We start from the raw sequence: 17,481 nt of genomic DNA on the forward strand, positions 1-17,481 counted from the left end.
CTTGGGGGCGATGGTCTTGGCCATGGGTCAGGATGTCCAAGGCCCAGGGCAGTCTGTGTGGGCGGGGGCCGGGGCCCAGGGCAGTCTGTGTGGGCGGGGGCCGGGGCCCAGGGCAGACTGTGTGGGCGGGGGCCGGGGCCCAGGGCAGTCTGTGTGGGCGGGGGCCGGGGCCCAGGGCAGTCTGTGTGGGCCGGGGCCGGGGCCCAGGGCAGTCTGTGTGGGCGGGGGCAGGGGCCCAGGGCAGTCTGTGTGGGCGGGGGCCGGGGCCCAGGGCAGTCTGTGTGGGCGGGGGCCGGGGCAGTCTGTGTGGGCGGGGGCCGGGGCAGTCTGTGTGGGCGGGGGCCGGGGCAGTCTGTGTGGGCGGGGGCCGGGGCCCAGGGCAGTCTGTGTGGGCGGGGGCCGGGGCCCGGGGCATTCTGTGTGGGCGGGGGCCGGGGCCCAGGGCAGTCTGTGTGGGCGGGGCCCAGGGCAGTCTGTGTGGGCGGGGGCCGGGGCCCAGGGCAGTCTGTGTGGGCGGGGGCCGGGGGCCGGGGCAGTCTGTGTGGGTGGGGGCCGGGGCCCAGGGCAGTCGGTGTGGGCGGGGCCGGGGCCCAGGGCAGTCTGTGTGGGCGGGGGCCGGGGCCCAGGGCAGTCTGTGTGGGCGGGGGCCGGGGCCCAGGGCAGTCTGTGCGGGCGGGGGGCCGGGGCCCAGGGCAGTCTGTGTGGGCGGGGGCCGGGGCCCAGGGCAGTCTGTGTGGGCGGGGGCCGGGGCCCAGGGCAGTCTGTGTGGGCGGGGGCCGGGGCAGTCTGTGTGGGCGGGGGCCGGGGCCCAGGGCAGTCTGTGTGGGCGGGGGCCGGGGCCCAGGGCAGTCTGTGTGGGCGGGGGCCGGGGCAGTCTGTGTGGGCGGGGGCCGGGGCAGTCTGTGTGGGCGGGGGCCGGGGCAGTCTGTGTGGGCGGGGGCCGGGGCCCAGGGCAGTCTGTGTGGGCGGGGGCCGGGGCCCGGGGCATTCTGTGTGGGCGGGGGCCGGGGCCCAGGGCAGTCTGTGTGGGCGGGGCCCAGGGCAGTCTGTGTGGGCGGGGGCCGGGGCCCAGGGCAGTCTGTGTGGGCGGGGGCCGGGGGCCGGGGCAGTCTGTGTGGGCGGGGGCCGGGGCCCAGGGCAGTCGGTGTGGGCGGGGCCGGGGCCCAGGGCAGTCTGTGTGGGCGGGGGCCGGGGCCCAGGGCAGTCTGTGTGGGCGGGGGCCGGGGCCCAGGGCAGTCTGTGCGGGCGGGGGCCGGGGCCCAGGGCAGTCTGTGTGGGCGGGGGCCGGGGCCCAGGGCAGTCTGTGTGGGCGGGGGCCGGGGCCCAGGGCAGTCTGTGTGGGCGGGGGCCGGGGGCCGGGGCAGTCTGTGTGGGCGGGGGCCGGGGCCCAGGGCAGTCTGTGTGGGCGGGGCCCAGGGCAGTCTGTGTGGGCGGGGCCGGGGCCCAGGGCAGTCTGTGTGGGCGGGGCCGGGGCCCAGGGCAGTCTGTGTGGGCGGGGCCGGGGCCCAGGGCAGTCTGTGTGGGCGGGGGCCGGGGCCCGGGGCAGTCTGTGTGGGCGGGGCCCAGGGCAGTCTGTGTGGGCGGGGCCCAGGGCAGTCTGTGTGGGCGGGGCCGGGGCCCAGGGCAGTCTGTGTGGGCCGGGGCCGGGGCCCGGGGCAGTATGTGTGGGCGGGGCCCAGGGCAGTCTGTGTGGGCGGGGCCGGGGCCCAGGGCAGTCTGTGTGGGCCGGGGACGGGGCCCGGGGCAGTATGTGTGGGCGGGGCCCAGGGCAGTCTGTGTGGGCGGGGCCGGGGCCCAGGGCAGTCTGTGTGGGCGGGGGCCGGGGCCCAGGGCAGTCTGTGTGGGCGGGGCCGGGGCCCAGGGCAGTCTGTGTGGGCGGGGCCCAGGGCAGTCTGTGTGGGCGGGGCCCAGGGCAGTCTGTGTGGGCGGGGCCCAGGGCAGTCTGTGTGGGCGGGGCCGGGGCCCAGGGCAGTCTGTGTGGGCGGGGCCGGGGCCCAGGGCAGTCTGTGTGGGCGGGGCCGGGGCCCAGGGCAGTCTGTGTGGGCGGGGGCCGGGGCCCAGGGCAGTCTGTGTGGGCGGGGCCCAGGGCAGTCTGTGTGGGCGGGGGCCGGGGCCCAGGGCAGTCTGTGTGGGCGGGGGCCGGGGCCCAGGGCAGTCTGTGTGGGCCGGGGCCGGGGCCCAGGGCAGTCTGTGTGGGCGGGGGCCGGGGCCCAGGGCAGTCTGTGTGGGCGGGGGCCGGGGCAGTCTGTGTGGGCGGGGGCCGGGGCAGTCTGTGTGGGCGGGGTCCGGGGCAGTCTGTGTGGGCGGGGGCCCAGGGCAGTCTGTGGGCAGGGGCCCAGGGCAGTCTGTGTGGGCGGGGCCGGGGCCCAGGGCAGTCTGTGTGGGCGGGGCCCAGGGCAGTCTGTGTGGGCGGGGGCCGGGGCCCAGGGCAGTCTGTGTGGGCGGGGCCGGGGCCCAGGGCAGTCTGTGTGGGCGGGGGCCCAGGGCAGTCTGTGTGGGCGGGGGCCGGGGCCCAGGGCAGTCTGTGTGGGCGGGGGCCGGGGCCCAGGGCAGTCTGTGTGGGCCGGGGCCGGGGCCCAGGGCAGTCTGTGTGGGCGGGGGCCCAGGGCAGTCTGTGTGGGCCGGGGCCGGGGCCCAGGGCAGTCTGTGTGGGCGGGGGCCGGGGCCCAGGGCAGTCTGTGTGGGCGGGGGCCGGGGGCCGGGGCAGTCTGTGTGGGCGGGGGCCGGGGCCCAGGGCAGTCTGTGTGGGCGGGGGCCGGGGCCCAGGGCAGTCTGTGTGGGCGGGGGCCCAGGGCAGTCTGTGTGGGCGGGGCCCAGGGCAGTCTGTGTGAGCGGGGGCCGGGGCCCAGGGCAGTCTGTGTGGGCGGGGGCCGGGGGCCGGGGCAGTCTGTGTGGGTGGGGGCCGGGGCCCAGGGCAGTCGGTGTGGGCGGGGCCGGGGCCCAGGGCAGTCTGTGTGGGCGGGGGCCGGGGCCCAGGGCAGTCTGTGTGGGCGGGGGCCGGGGCCCAGGGCAGTCTGTGCGGGCGGGGGCCGGGGCCCAGGGCAGTCTGTGTGGGCGGGGGCCGGGGCCCAGGGCAGTCTGTGTGGGCGGGGGCCGGGGCCCAGGGCAGTCTGTGTGGGCGGGGGCCGGGGGCCGGGGCAGTCTGTGTGGGCGGGGGCCGGGGCCCAGGGCAGTCTGTGTGGGCGGGGGCCGGGGCCCAGGGCAGTCTGTGTGGGCGGGGGCCGGGGCAGTCTGTGTGGGCGGGGGCCGGGGCAGTCTGTGTGGGCGGGGGCCGGGGCAGTCTGTGTGGGCGGGGGCCGGGGCCCAGGGCAGTCTGTGTGGGCGGGGGCCGGGGCCCGGGGCATTCTGTGTGGGCGGGGGCCGGGGCCCAGGGCAGTCTGTGTGGGCGGGGCCCAGGGCAGTCTGTGTGGGCGGGGGCCGGGGCCCAGGGCAGTCTGTGTGGGCGGGGGCCGGGGGCCGGGGCAGTCTGTGTGGGCGGGGGCCGGGGCCCAGGGCAGTCGGTGTGGGCGGGGCCGGGGCCCAGGGCAGTCTGTGTGGGCGGGGGCCGGGGCCCAGGGCAGTCTGTGTGGGCGGGGGCCGGGGCCCAGGGCAGTCTGTGCGGGCGGGGGCCGGGGCCCAGGGCAGTCTGTGTGGGCGGGGGCCGGGGCCCAGGGCAGTCTGTGTGGGCGGGGGCCGGGGCCCAGGGCAGTCTGTGTGGGCGGGGGCCGGGGGCCGGGGCAGTCTGTGTGGGCGGGGGCCGGGGCCCAGGGCAGTCTGTGTGGGCGGGGCCCAGGGCAGTCTGTGTGGGCGGGGCCGGGGCCCAGGGCAGTCTGTGTGGGCGGGGCCGGGGCCCAGGGCAGTCTGTGTGGGCGGGGCCGGGGCCCAGGGCAGTCTGTGTGGGCGGGGGCCGGGGCCCGGGGCAGTCTGTGTGGGCGGGGCCCAGGGCAGTCTGTGTGGGCGGGGCCCAGGGCAGTCTGTGTGGGCGGGGCCGGGGCCCAGGGCAGTCTGTGTGGGCCGGGGCCGGGGCCCGGGGCAGTATGTGTGGGCGGGGCCCAGGGCAGTCTGTGTGGGCGGGGCCGGGGCCCAGGGCAGTCTGTGTGGGCCGGGGACGGGGCCCGGGGCAGTATGTGTGGGCGGGGCCCAGGGCAGTCTGTGTGGGCGGGGCCGGGGCCCAGGGCAGTCTGTGTGGGCGGGGGCCGGGGCCCAGGGCAGTCTGTGTGGGCGGGGCCGGGGCCCAGGGCAGTCTGTGTGGGCGGGGCCCAGGGCAGTCTGTGTGGGCGGGGCCCAGGGCAGTCTGTGTGGGCGGGGCCCAGGGCAGTCTGTGTGGGCGGGGCCGGGGCCCAGGGCAGTCTGTGTGGGCGGGGCCGGGGCCCAGGGCAGTCTGTGTGGGCGGGGCCGGGGCCCAGGGCAGTCTGTGTGGGCGGGGGCCGGGGCCCAGGGCAGTCTGTGTGGGCGGGGCCCAGGGCAGTCTGTGTGGGCGGGGGCCGGGGCCCAGGGCAGTCTGTGTGGGCGGGGGCCGGGGCCCAGGGCAGTCTGTGTGGGCCGGGGCCGGGGCCCAGGGCAGTCTGTGTGGGCGGGGGCCGGGGCCCAGGGCAGTCTGTGTGGGCGGGGGCCGGGGCAGTCTGTGTGGGCGGGGGCCGGGGCAGTCTGTGTGGGCGGGGTCCGGGGCAGTCTGTGTGGGCGGGGGCCCAGGGCAGTCTGTGGGCAGGGGCCCAGGGCAGTCTGTGTGGGCGGGGCCGGGGCCCAGGGCAGTCTGTGTGGGCGGGGCCCAGGGCAGTCTGTGTGGGCGGGGGCCGGGGCCCAGGGCAGTCTGTGTGGGCGGGGCCGGGGCCCAGGGCAGTCTGTGTGGGCGGGGGCCCAGGGCAGTCTGTGTGGGCGGGGGCCGGGGCCCAGGGCAGTCTGTGTGGGCGGGGGCCGGGGCCCAGGGCAGTCTGTGTGGGCCGGGGCCGGGGCCCAGGGCAGTCTGTGTGGGCGGGGGCCCAGGGCAGTCTGTGTGGGCCGGGGCCGGGGCCCAGGGCAGTCTGTGTGGGCGGGGGCCGGGGCCCAGGGCAGTCTGTGTGGGCGGGGGCCGGGGGCCGGGGCAGTCTGTGTGGGCGGGGGCCGGGGCCCAGGGCAGTCTGTGTGGGCGGGGGCCGGGGCCCAGGGCAGTCTGTGTGGGCGGGGGCCCAGGGCAGTCTGTGTGGGCGGGGCCCAGGGCAGTCTGTGTGAGCGGGGGCCGGGGCCCAGGGCAGTCTGTGTGGGCGGGGCCCAGGGCAGTCTGTGTGGGCGGGGGCCGGGGCCCAGGGCAGTCTGTGTGGGCGGGGGCCGGGGCCCAGGGCAGTCTGTGTGGGTGGGGGCCGGGGCAGTCTGTGTGGGCGGGGGCCGAGGCCCAGGGCAGTCTGTGTGGGTGGGGGCCGGGGCAGTCTGTGTGGGCGGGGCCGGGGCCCAGGGCAGTCTGTGTGGGCGGGGGCCCAGGGCAGTCTGTGTGGGCGGGGCCGGGGCCCAGGGCAGTCTGTGTGGGCGGGGGCCGGGGCCCAGGGCAGTCTGTGTGGGCGGGGGCCGGGGCCCAGGGCAGTCTGTGTGGGCGGGGGCCGGGGCAGTCTGTGTGGGCGGGGCCCAGGGCAGTCTGTGTGGGCGGGGCCGGGGCCCAGGGCAGTCTGTGTGGGCGGGGGCCGGGGCCCAGGGCAGTCTGTGTGGGCGGGGGCCGGGGGCCAGGGCAGTCTGTGTGGGCGGGGGCCGGGGCCCAGGGCAGTCTGTGTGGGCGGGGGCCGGGGCCCAGGGCAGACTGTGTGGGCGGGGGCCGGGGCCCAGGGCAGTCTGTGTGGGCGGGGGCCGGGGCCCAGGGCAGTCTGTGTGGGCGGGGCCGGGGCCCAGGGCAGTCTGTGTGGGCGGGGCCGCGGCCCAGGGCAGTCTGTGTGGGCGGGGCCGGGGCCCAGGGCAGTCTGTGTGGGCGGGGCCGGGGCCCAGGGCAGTCTGTGTGGGCGGGGGCCGGGGCCCGGGGCAGTCTGTGTGGGCGGGGCCGGGGCCCAGGGCAGTCTGTGTGGGCCGGGGGCCGGGGCCCAGGGCAGTCTGTGTGGGCGGGGCCCAGGGCAGTCTGTGTGGGCGGGGCCCAGGGCAGTCTGTGTGGGCGGGGTCCGGGGCAGTCTGTGTGGGCGGGGCCGGGGCCCAGGGCAGTCTGTGTGGGCGGGGGCCGGGGCGGTCTGTGTGGGCGGGGCCCAGGGCAGTCTGTGTGGGCGGGGTCCGGGGCAGTCTGTGTGGGCGGGGCCGGGGCCCAGGGCAGTCTGTGTGGGCGGGGGCCGGGGCCCAGGGCAGTCTGTGTGGGCGGGGCCGGGGCCCAGGGCAGTCTGTGTGGGCGGGGGCCCAGGGCAGTCTGTGTGGGCGGGGCCCAGGGCAGTCTGTGTGAGCGGGGGCCGGGGCCCAGGGCAGTCTGTGTGGGCGGGGCCCAGGGCAGTCTGTGTGGGCGGGGGGGCCGGGGCCCAGGGCAGTCTGTGTGGGCGGGGCCGGGGCCCAGGGCAGTCTGTGTGGGTGGGGGCCGGGGCAGTCTGTGTGGGCGGGGGCCGGGGCCCAGGGCAGTCTGTGTGGGTGGGGGCCGGGGCAGTCTGTGTGGGCGGGGCCGGGGCCCAGGGCAGTCTGTGTGGGCGGGGGCCCAGGGCAGTCTGTGTGGGCGGGGCCGGGGCCCAGGGCAGTCTGTGTGGGCGGGGGCCGGGGCCCAGGGCAGTCTGTGTGGGCGGGGGCCGGGGCCCAGGGCAGTCTGTGTAGGCGGGGGCCGGGGCCCAGGGCAGTCTGTGTGGGCGGGGGCCGGGGCCCAGGGCAGACTGTGTGGGCGGGGGCCGGGGCCCAGGGCAGTCTGTGTGGGCGGGGCCCGGGCCCAGGGCAGTCTGTGTGGGCGGGGGCCGGGGCCCAGGGCAGTCTGTGTGGGCGGGGCCGGGGCCCAGGGCAGTCTGTGTGGGCGGGGGCCGGGGGCCGGGGCAGTCTGTGTGGGCGGGGGCCGGGGCCCAGGGCAGTCTGTGTGGGCGGGGCCGGGGCCCAGGGCAGTCTGTGTGGGCGGGGGCCGGGGGCCGGGGCAGTCTGTGTGGGCGGGGGCCGGGGCCCAGGGCAGTCTGAGTGGGCGGGGCCGGGGCCCAGGGCAGTCTGTGTGGGCGGGGGCCGGGGCCCAGGGCAGTCTGTGTGGGCGGGGGCCGGGGCCCAGGGCAGTCTGTGTGGGCGGGGCCGGGGCCCAGGGCAGTCTGTGTGGGCGGGGGCCGGGGCCCAGGGCAGTCTGTGTGGGCGGGGCCCAGGGGAGTCTGTGTGGGCGGGGGCTGGGGCCCAGGGCAGTCTGTGTGGGCGGGGCCCAGGGCAGTCTGTGTGGGTGGGGGCCGGGGCCCAGGGCAGTCTGTGTGGGCGGGGGCCGGGGCCCAGGGCAGTCTGTGTGGGCGGGGGCCGGGGCCCAGGGCAGTCTGTGTGGGTGGGGGCCGGGGCCCAGGGCAATCTGTGTGGGCGGGGCCGGGGCCCAGGGCAATCTGTGTGGGCGGGGGCCGGGGCCCAGGGCAGACTGTGTGGGCGGGGGCCGGGGCCCGGGGCAGTCTGTGTGGGCGGGGGCCGGGGCCCAGGGCAGTCTGTGTGGGCGGGGGCCCAGGGCAGTCTGTGTGGGCGGGGGCCGGGGCCCAGGGCAGTCTGTGTGGGTGGGGGCCGGGGCCCAGGGCAATCTGTGTGGGCGGGGGCCGGGGCCCAGGGCAATCTGTGTGGGCGGGGGCCGGGGCCCAGGGCAGACTGTGTGGGCGGGGGCCGGGGCCCAGGGCAGTCTGTGTGGGCGGGGGCCGGGGCCCAGGGCAGTCTGTGTGGGCGGGGGCCGGGGCAGTCTGTGTGGGCGGGGGCCGGGGCCCAGGGCAGTCTGTGTGGGCGGGGGCCCAGGGCAGTCTGTGTGGGCGGGGGCCGGGGCCCAGGGTAGTCTGTGTGGGCGGGGGCCGGGGCAGTCTGTGTGGGCGGGGGCCCAGGGCAGTCTGTGTGGGCGGGGGCCGGGGCCCAGGGCAGTCTGTGTGGGCGGGGCCGGGGCCCAGGGCAGTCTGTGTGGGCGGGGGCCGGGGCAGTCTGTGTGGGCGGGGCCGGGGCCCAGGGCAGTCTGTGTGGGCGGGGCCGGGGCCCAGGGCAGTCTGTGTGGGCGGGGGCCGGGGCAGTCTGTGTGGGCGGGGGCCCAGGGCAGTCTGTGTGGGCGGGGGCCGGGGCCCAGGGCAGTCTGTGTGGGCGGGGCCGGGGCCCAGGGCAGTCTGTGTGGGCGGGGCCCAGGGCAGTCTGTGTGGGCGGGGGCCGGGGCCCAGGGCAGTCTGTGTGGGCGGGGGCCGGGGCCCAGGGCAGTCTGTGTGGGCGGGGGCCCAGGGCAGTCTGTGTGGGCGGGGGGCCGGGGCCCAGGGCAGTCTGTGAGGGCGGGGGCCGGGGCCCACGGCAGTCTGTCTGACAGGAAACCATGTGCCAAGGACACATGGAAATGGCAGCGCTGCAGCTGAGTGTCGCCCAGTCACAATGGGTCCTCGCTAAGGGTGTTGGCGGCATTGCCCGTGTGCTGGTTGACCCGAGCCGGGCCCAGAGGGAGGAGGCACGGTCCCAGAGGGAGGATGCACGGTCCCAGAGGGGGGTGGCAGAGGGAGGTGGCGCTGTCCCAGAGGGAGGTGGCGCAGTCCCAGAGGGAGGAGGCACGGTCCCAGAGGGAGGTGGCACGGTCCCAGAGGGAGATTGCACAGTCCCAGAGGGAGGTGGCACAGTCCCAGAGGGAGATGGCACAGTCCCAGAGGGAGGAGGCACGGTCCCAGAGGGAGGTGGCGCAGTCCCAGAGGGAGGAGGCGCAGTTCCAGAGGGAGGGGGCGCCGTCCCAGAGGGAGGAGGCACGGTCCCAGAGGGAGGTGGCACGGTCCCAGAGGGAGATTGCACAGTCCCAGAGGGAGGTGGCACAGTCCCAGAGGGAGGTGGCACAGTCCCAGAGGGAGGAGGCACGGTCCCAGAGGGAGGAGGCACGGTCCCAGAGGGAGGTGGCGCAGTCCCAGAGGGAGGAGGCGCAGTTCCAGAGGGAGGGGGCGCCGTCCCAGAGGGAGGTGGCGCTGTCCCAGAGGGAGGAGGCACGGTCCCAGAGGGAGGTGGCGCAGTCCCAGAGGGAGGAGGCGCAGTTCCAGAGGGAGGGGGCGCCGTCCCAGAGGGAGGTGGCGCTGTCCCAGAGGGAGAAGGCACGGTCCCAGAGGGAGGTGGCGCAGTCCCAGAGGGAGGAGGCGCAGTCCCAGAGGGAGATGGCACAGTCCCAGGGGGGGGTGGCACAGTCCCAGAGGGAGGAGGCACGGTCCCAGAGGGGGGTGGCACAGTCCCAGAGGGAGGTGGCACAGTCCCAGAGGGAGATGGCACAGTCCCAGAGGGGGGTGGCACAGTCCCAGAGGGAGGAGGCGCAGTCCCAGAGGGAGGAGGCACAGTCCCAGAGGGAGGTGGCACAGTCCCAGAGGGAGATGGCACAGTCCCAGAGGGGGGTGGCGCAGTCCCAGAGGGAGGTGGCACAGTCCCAGAGGGAGGTGGCACAGTCCCAGAGGGAGATGGCACAGTCCCAGAGGGGGGTGGCACAGTCCCAGAGGGAGGTGGCACAGTCCCAGAGGGAGGTGGCACAGTCCCAGAGGGAGGAGGCACGGTCCCAGAGGGAGGTGGCACGGTCCCAGAGGGAGATGGCACAGTCCCAGAGGGGGGTGGCACAGTCCCAGAGGGAGGTGGCACAGTCCCAGAGGGAGGTGGCGCAGTCCCAGAGGGAGATGGCACAGTCCCAGAGGGGGGTGGCACAGTCCCAGAGGGAGATGGCACAGTCCCAGAGGGAGGTGGCACAGTCCCAGAGGGAGATGGCACAGTCCCAGAGGGGGGTGGCGCAGTCCCAGAGGGAGGTGGCACAGTCCCAGAGGGAGGTGGCGCAGTCCCAGAGGGAGATGGCACAGTCCCAGAGGGGGGTGGCACAGTCCCAGAGGGAGGTGGCACAGTCCCAGAGGGAGGAGGCACGGTCCCAGAGGGAGGTGGCACGGTCCCAGAGGGAGATGGCACGGTCCCAGAGGGAGGGGGCACGGTCCCAGAGGGAGGAGGCACGGTCCCAGAGGGAGGTGGCACGGTCCCAGAGGGAGATGGCACGGTCCCAGAGGGAGGTGGCACGGTCCCAGAGGGAGATGGCACGGTCCCAGAGGGAGGGGGTACGGTCCCAGAGGGAGGAGGCATGGTCCCAGAGGGAGGAGGCACGGTCCCAGAGGGAGGAGGCACGGTCCCAGAGGGAGGAGGCACGGTCCCAGAGGGAGATGGCACGGTCCCAGAGGGAGGGGGTACGGTCCCAGAAGGAGGAGGCATGGTCCCAGAGGGAGGGGGCACGGTCCCAGAGGGAGGAGGCACGGTCCCAGAGGGAGGAGTCACGGTCCCAGAGGGAGATGGCACGGTCCCAGAGGGAGGAGGCACGGTCCCAGAGGGAGGTGGCACGGTCCCAGAGGGAGATGGCACGGTCCCAGAGGGAGGTGGCACAGTCCCAGAGGGAGATGGCACGGTCCCAGAGGGAGGTGGCACAGTCCCAGAGGGAGGGGGCACGGTCCCAGAGGGAGGTGGTACATGGCCGTGAGCCCTGATAGAGGTGGCAGCCTCCAGGACTGGCAGCACCAGATGGGCTCAGACTAAAGGGACGATCCTTTACAACAGAGATGAGGAGGAATTTCTTCAGCCAGAGGGGGGTGAATCTGTGGAACTCTTTGCCGCAGAAGGCTGTGGAGGCCAAATCACTGAGTGTCTTTAAGACAGAGATAGATAGGTTCTTGATCAATAACGGGATCAGGGGTTATGGGGAGAAGGCAGGAGAATGGGGATGAGGAAATATCAGCCATGATTGAATGGTGGAGCAGACTCGATGGGCCGAGTGGCCTAATTCTGCTCCCGTGTCTTATGGTCTTATGGTGGCGTGGGAGCCTCAGGCGTAAGCTCCCCTCACACCCCGTTACAGGGAGTAGCCCGGGGGTCATTGGCAGCCTTGAGAGAGGAGGTGATGGGGCCCATGTAGGTGATTCCCGCGGGGGGTGGGGGGGGGGGGGTGGGTTGGAACGTCGCAGCACCTCGAACTCCCCCCAAACCCCCCCCCCCCACGGAATGGCCAGCTCGCATGCAGGGATCGCCCAGGTGGACGGTGCAAACTGGCTCCGTGGGCAGGAGTCAGACATTATCAAACGATGCGGAGCACCAGAGCTCATCGCAGAGCGGGTTGTCATCATCCTCCATCCCATTGACCAGATCCGCTGCTACTGCCAACCCAGGCCCCCATCCCACAGTGCGGCTGGTAGGAATCAGGGAGGTGGTTGCAAAGGTAAGGTGGGGGGGGGGGGGCGGGGGGCCACGCGGGGTGTCCATGCCCCCTGGTTAGTGAACCTGGAGCTGATCACAGCGTCCCGTGCCCGTTGGCCCTGACGCACATGTTGTGTGGCCTCCTGTGCAGGCCTCGGCCCCGCGTCCTGCCCCTCCTCCTCCAGCCCATCGTCCCTCCGCTACGCAATGTTGTGGCTGATGCAAAGCGCTATACTGGGGGAGAGGGGTCCAGCCACCAGACTCACAGCTCCAGGATGCTGAAGCAGATCTCAATCACACTCCTGTCTGGGCATCGTAGCCGGTCTCCGCGTCGGTCTGTGGCCGACTTGCAGGATGCACAGCTCACACACCAGCTGCAGGTTCATCGAGTGAGACCCCTTCGCTGCCGGCCATAGGCCGGAGCCCCGAGGGGGGCATGCATCCCATCGATCACCCCTTGGACCAGGGGCATGTCGGTGATGGCGGTGAGCCCCACTGCCCAGGCATCCTGGTGGGCAGGGTCCACATGGAAGTGGATGTATTGACCCGCCTGGGCAGACAGGGCCTCCGTGACGGCGCGGATGGACATGTGCACCGAGCTCTGTGAGATCCCGGACAGGTCCCCACTCGGCGTCTGGAAGGATCCCGTGGGATAAACCTTGATGGCCACTGGGAGTGGGTGTCCTTCCCCCTGAGGTGCCAGGCACACCGTCACCTGGCAGATACGGTGCACAGTTTCTCTGCTCAGCCGGCGAGCCCAATCCGGCAGGTCCGGGAATGACAGGTGCTGCCGGGACACACGGGGCCTTGCGCAGTGCCTCCTCCTCCTCCGCCTGTTGGGTCTCCGGCTCTCCAGCCTTACCGGCTCCGGTTCCGTCGCTGCCTCCGGTTCCGTCGCTGCCTCCGATTCCGTCACCACCTCCGGTTCCGTTGCCGCCTCCGGTTCCGTCGCTGCCTCCGGTTCCGTCGCTGCCTCCGGTTCCGTCGCTGCCTCCTGCTCCGTCGCTGCCTCCGGTTCCGTCGCTGCCTCCGGTTCCGTCGCTGCCTCCGGTTCCGTCGCTGCCTCCGGTTCCGTCGCTGCCTCCGGTTCCGTCGCTGCCTCCGGCTCCGTCGCTGCCTCCGGTTCCGTCGCTGCCTCCGGTTCCGTCGCCGCCTCCGGTTCCGTCGCCGCCTCCGGTTCCGTCGCCGCCTCCGGTTCCGTCGCCGCCTCCGGTTCCGTCGCTGCCTCCGGGTCCATCGCTGCCTCCGGTTCCGTCGCTGCCTCCGGTTCCGTCGCTGCCTCCGGTTCCGTCGCTGCCTCCGGTTCCGCCGCTGTCTCCGGCTCCGGTTCCGTCGCCGCCTCCGGTTCCGTCGCTGCCTCCGGCTCCGTCTCCGGGTCCGTCGCTGCCTCCGGCTCCGTCTCCGGTTCCGTCGCTGCCTCCGGCTCCGTCTCCGGGTCCGTCGCTGCCTCCGGCTCCGTCTCCGGGTCCGTCGCCGCCTCCGGTTCCGTCGCTGCCTCCGGTTCCGTCGCCGCCTCCGGTTCCGTCGCTGCCTCCGGTTCCGTCGCTGCCTCCGGTTCCGTCGCTGCCTCCGGTTCCGGTTCCGTCGCTGCCTCCGGTTCCGTCGCTGCCTCCGGTTCCGTCGCTGCCTCCGGTTCCGTCGCCGCCTCCGGTTCCGTCGCCGCCTCCGGTTCCGTCGCCGCCTCCGGTTCCGTCGCCGCCTCCGGTTCCGTCGCCGCCTCCGGTTCCGTCGCTGCCTCCGGTTCCGTCGCTGCCTCCGGTTCCGTCGCCGCCTCCGGTTCCGTCGCCGCCTCCGGTTCCGTCGCTGCCTCCGGTTCCGTCGCTGCCTCCGGTTCCGGTTCCGTCGCTGCCTCCGGTTCCGTCGCTGCCTCCGGTTCCGTCGCTGCCTCCGGTTCCGTCGCTGCCTCCGGTTCCGTCGCTGCCTCCGGTTCCGTCGCCGCCTCCGGTTCCGTCACCGCCTCCGGTTCCGTCGCCGCCTCCGGTTCCGTCGCCGCCTCCGGTTCCGTCGCCGCCTCCGGTTCCGTCGCTGCCTCCGGGTCCGTCGCTGCCTCCGGTTCCGTCGCTGCCTCCGGTTCCGTCGCTGCCTCCGGTTCCGTCGCTGCCTCCGGTTCCGTCGCTGCCTCCGGTTCCGCCTCCGGTTCCGTTGCTGCCTCCGGTTCCGTCGCTGCCTCCGGTTCCGTCGCTGCCTCCGGTTCCGTCGCTGCCTCCGGTTCCGTCGCCGCCTCCGGTTCCGTCGCCGCCTCCGGTTCCGTCGCCGCCTCCGGTTCCGTCGCCGCCTCCGGTTCCGTCGCCGCCTCCGGTTCCGTCGCCGCCTCCGGTTCCGTCGCCGCCTCCGGTTCCGTCGCCGCCTCCGGTTCCGTCGCCGCCTCCGGTTCCGTCGCCGCCTCCGGTTCCGTCGCCGCCTCCGGTTCCGTCGCCGCCTCCGGTTCCGTCGCCGCCTCCGGTTCCGTCGCCGCCTCCGGTTCCGTCGCCGCCTCCGGTTCCGTCGCCGCCTCCGGTTCCGTCGCTGCCTCCGGTTCCGCCTCCGGTTCCGTTGCTGCCTCCGGTTCCGTCGCTGCCTCCGGTTCCGTCGCTGCCTCCGGTTCCGTCGCTGCCTCCGGTTCCGTCGCTGCCTCCGGGTCCGTCGCTGCCTCCGGTTCCGTGCTGCCTCCGGTTCCGTCGCTGCCTCCGGTTCCGTGCTGCCTCCGGTTCCATCGCCGCCTCCGGTTCCGTCGCTGCCTCCGGTTCCATTGCTCCCCGCTCTGTGGCTGTTCCTTTCTCCTCTTCGAGCAGCTCCAGCTCGAACAGCCGCAGGGATCCCCCAGGGCTGAGGCGAGTAGCAGGAAGGTCACCATTGCTGGTCCGATTCCGATAACCGATATCTGCAGGGGGTGAAAGGCTGACGGAGCATGGTGCGTACCCCTGTTCCCAACCAGGTGCACTGGGCTACATGGTGACCCTGGTCAGACCTTGCCCCAGCATGCCTCCACCCCCTCCTCCTGTATCCCCACACCCATCCTGGCTGTTGCCCCGGCACTCTGCCCTCTGAACCTCGGCCTGGTCAGTGCCTGGCACCGTGGAGCCTCTGGCCCTGGTGCCCGTCCCTGCTGCCAGTGGTACCTTCTGCTGTCCCCATCTGGCGATCACATGTGGGGTTTTCTGTGGGTGTTGCCCTCGGGTGGGCCGCGTGATGCCCCGCTGGCAGGTGGCGACTGGGTGGGGGGAATGAGAGTTGGTAGGGTAGAGTGGGGTCCGGGGTGCTGCGGGAGGGGGGACAGGAGGTGCCTCGATACTAGCATGCATTAATCTCCTGATTGGCTCGGTAAGCATTTTCGACTAACAAGCCATCCCCACCTGATGACATCTAAATGCCTACTAATCTCATTACTGGCTCAAACATATCTTATCCAGCATTGTGAATACTGGCTACTGCTGTCACTAGGCAGATTTCTATCTGTGGCCGGACAGGTTGCATCCGGTTACATTGTGTTAAATTTGTGTTCCTGGGTAAATCCGCGACAATATTAAGTTTTGATTGGAAAGGGGTTGGAATAAAGCGGGTTCAGAACAAGCAAATAAACATCATTAGAAATATTTGCTACAAGTCCAGACAGAGACTGGTGGGGCTGCATGGAGTTTGTTAAATACTTTGCCATTTACTGCCCATCCCCAGTTGCCCTTCAGAAGGTGGGGGTGAGCTGCCTTCTTGAACCGCTGCAGTCCGAGGTGTAGGTACACCCACTGAGCTGTTAGGGAGGGAGTTCCATTTTGACCCAGCGACAGTGAAGGAACCGCGATATATTTCCCAGTCAGGGTGGGGACTTTATGTGTCAGAATTTCTGTTGTGGATCAGGTTTTGTTCTTAGTCAGCTGGCTGCTGTTCTCATCACTCACCCTCTGTGAACGCTGAAGGTGATCAGGGAAGATGTTGTCGATGTTATTGACTGCGCAGTTATATCGTTCTGACGGCAGATCCTCAGGGGTGAATAACAAATGAAAGCCATACTGATCTCCTCCGTAATATTGAAGGACGTAACTTTGATTGTTGAAGGATAACAGAGCACTGCAGGAGGGGGAGAGAAAACACATAACGTGGAGCCGCCATCAAAACAGAAAATGCTGAGAACACACAGCGAGTATTGGGGCGCCTGTGGAGAGAGAGAGACTGGAGGTTACAAGGGGGATCTCACTGAAACAGACAGAATACTGCGAGACCAGGAAAGAGTGGACGTGGAGAGGATGCTTCCACTGGTACGGGAGACTGGAACCCGAGGGCATAGCCTCAGACTCAAAGAGAGAGAGGAGCCGGGAGTTTGAAAGAGTGAGAGAGGAGACGGGAGTTTGAAAGAGTGAGAGAGGAGACAGGAGTTTGAGAGAGCGAGAGAGGAGACGGGAGTTTGAGAGAGCGAGAGAGGAGATGGGAGTTTGAGAGAGCGAGAGAGGACAGGGGAGTTTGAGAGAGCGAGAGAGGAGACGGGAGTTTGAAAGAGTGAGAGAGGAGACGGGAGTTTGAGAGAGCGAGAGAGGAGACGGGAGTTTGAGAGAGCGAGAGTGGAGACGGGAGTTTGAGAGAGTGAGAGAGGAAGCGGGAGTTTGAGAGAGCGAGAGAGAAGGCGGGAGTTTGAGAGAGCGAGAGAGGAGACGGGAGTTTGAGAGAGTGAGAGAGGAGGCGGGAGTTTGAGAGAGCAAGAGAGGAGGCGGGAGTTTGAGAGAGCGAGAGAGGAGACGGGAGTTTGAGAGAGCGAGAGAGGAGACGGGAGTTTGAGAGAGTGAGAGAGGAGGCGGGAGTTTGAGAGAGCGAGAGAGGAGACGGGAGTTTGAGAGAGCGAGAGAGGAGACGGGGGTTTGAAAGAGCGAGAGAGGAACCGGGAGTTTGAGAGAGCGAGAGAGGAGTCGGGTGTTTGAGAGAGGAGTCGGGAGTTTAATAGAGCGAGAGAGGAGGCGGGAGTTTGAGTGAGCGAGAGAGGAGTCGGGAGTTTAATAGAGCGAGAGAGGAGACGGGAGTGTGAAAGAATGAGAGAGGAGACAGGAGTTTGAGAGAGCGAGCGGGGAGATGGGAGTTTGAAAGCGAGAGAGGAGATGGGAGTTTGAGAGAGCGACAGAGGAGACGGGAGTTTGAGACAGCGAGAGAGGAGACGGGAGTTTGAGAGAGGGAGAGAGGAGACGGGAATTGGAGAGAGCGAGAGGAGCCGGGAGTTTGAGAGAGCGAGAGAGGAGACGGGAGTTTGAGAGAGCGAGAGAGGAGACGGGAATTGGAGAGAGCGAGAGAGGAGGCGGGAGTTTGCGAGAGCGAGAGAGGAGTCGGGAGTTTAATAGAGCGAGGGAGGAGACGCGAGTGTGAAAGAATGAGAGAGGAGACAGGAGTTTGAGAGAGCGAGCGGGGAGATGGGAGTTTGAAAGCGAGAGAGGAGATGGGAGTTTGAGAGAGCGACAGAGGAGACGGGAGTTTGAGAGAGCGAGAGAGGAGACGGGAGTTTGAGAGAGGGAGAGAGGAGACGGGAATTGGAGAGAGCGAGAGGAGCCGGGAGTTTGAGAGAGCGAGAGAGGAGACGGGAGTTTGAGAGAGTGAGAGAGGAGGCGGGAATTGGAGAGCGCGAGAGAGGAGGCTGGAGTTTGCGAGAGCGAGAGAGGAGTCGGGAGTTTAATAGAGCGAGAGAGGAGTCGGGAGTTTAATAGAGCGAGAGAGGAGACGGGAGTTTGAGAGAGCGAGAGAGGAGACGGGAATTGGAGAGAGCGAGAGGAGCAGGGAGTTTGAGAGAGCGAGAGGAGGAGACGGGAGTTTGAGAGAGTGAGATAGGAGACTGGAATTGGAGAGAGCGAGAGGAGCCGGGAGTTTGAGAGAGCGAGAGGAGGAGACGGGAGTTTGAGAGAGCGAGAGAGGACAGGGGTGTTTGAGAGAGCGAGAGAGGAGACGGGAGTTTGAGAGAGCGAGAGAGGAGACGGGAATTGGAGAGAGCCAGAGAGGAGGCGGGAGTTCGAGAGAGCGAGAGAGGAGTCGGGAGTTTGAGAGAGTGAGAGAGGAGACGGGAATTGGAGAGAGCGAGAGAGGAGGCGGGAGTTTGCGAGAGCGAGAGAGGAGTCGGGAGTTTAATAGAGCGAGAGAGGAGTCGGGAGTTTAATAGAGCGAGAGAGGAGACGGGAGTTTGAGAGAGCGAGAGAGGAGACGGGAGTTTGAGAGAGCGAGAGAGGAGATGGGGATTGAGAGGGCGGAGAGCAGATGGGAGTTTGAAAGAGCGAGAGGGGA

At 71.4% G+C, this 17,481-nt stretch overlaps 1 protein-coding gene across 5 annotated transcripts in view; it reads right to left on the reverse strand.

The window, feature by feature from the left end:
* The window catches only part of LOC140409368 (disintegrin and metalloproteinase domain-containing protein 12-like), a 653,965-nt gene that overhangs the window by 328,371 nt on the left and 308,113 nt on the right, over positions 1–17,481 (reverse strand). For all 5 annotated transcript variants that reach the window (XM_072497812.1, XM_072497813.1, XM_072497810.1 and 2 more), the window contains exon 6: positions 15,132–15,300. In XM_072497812.1, the coding sequence (XP_072353913.1) occupies positions 15,132–15,300 (169 nt within the window). The remainder of the gene's footprint in view (positions 1–15,131; positions 15,301–17,481) is intronic.

The sequence above is a fragment of the Scyliorhinus torazame genome, chromosome 3, assembly GCF_047496885.1.
Source record: "Scyliorhinus torazame isolate Kashiwa2021f chromosome 3, sScyTor2.1, whole genome shotgun sequence".
In the NCBI taxonomy this organism is placed as follows: domain Eukaryota; kingdom Metazoa; phylum Chordata; class Chondrichthyes; order Carcharhiniformes; family Scyliorhinidae; genus Scyliorhinus; species Scyliorhinus torazame.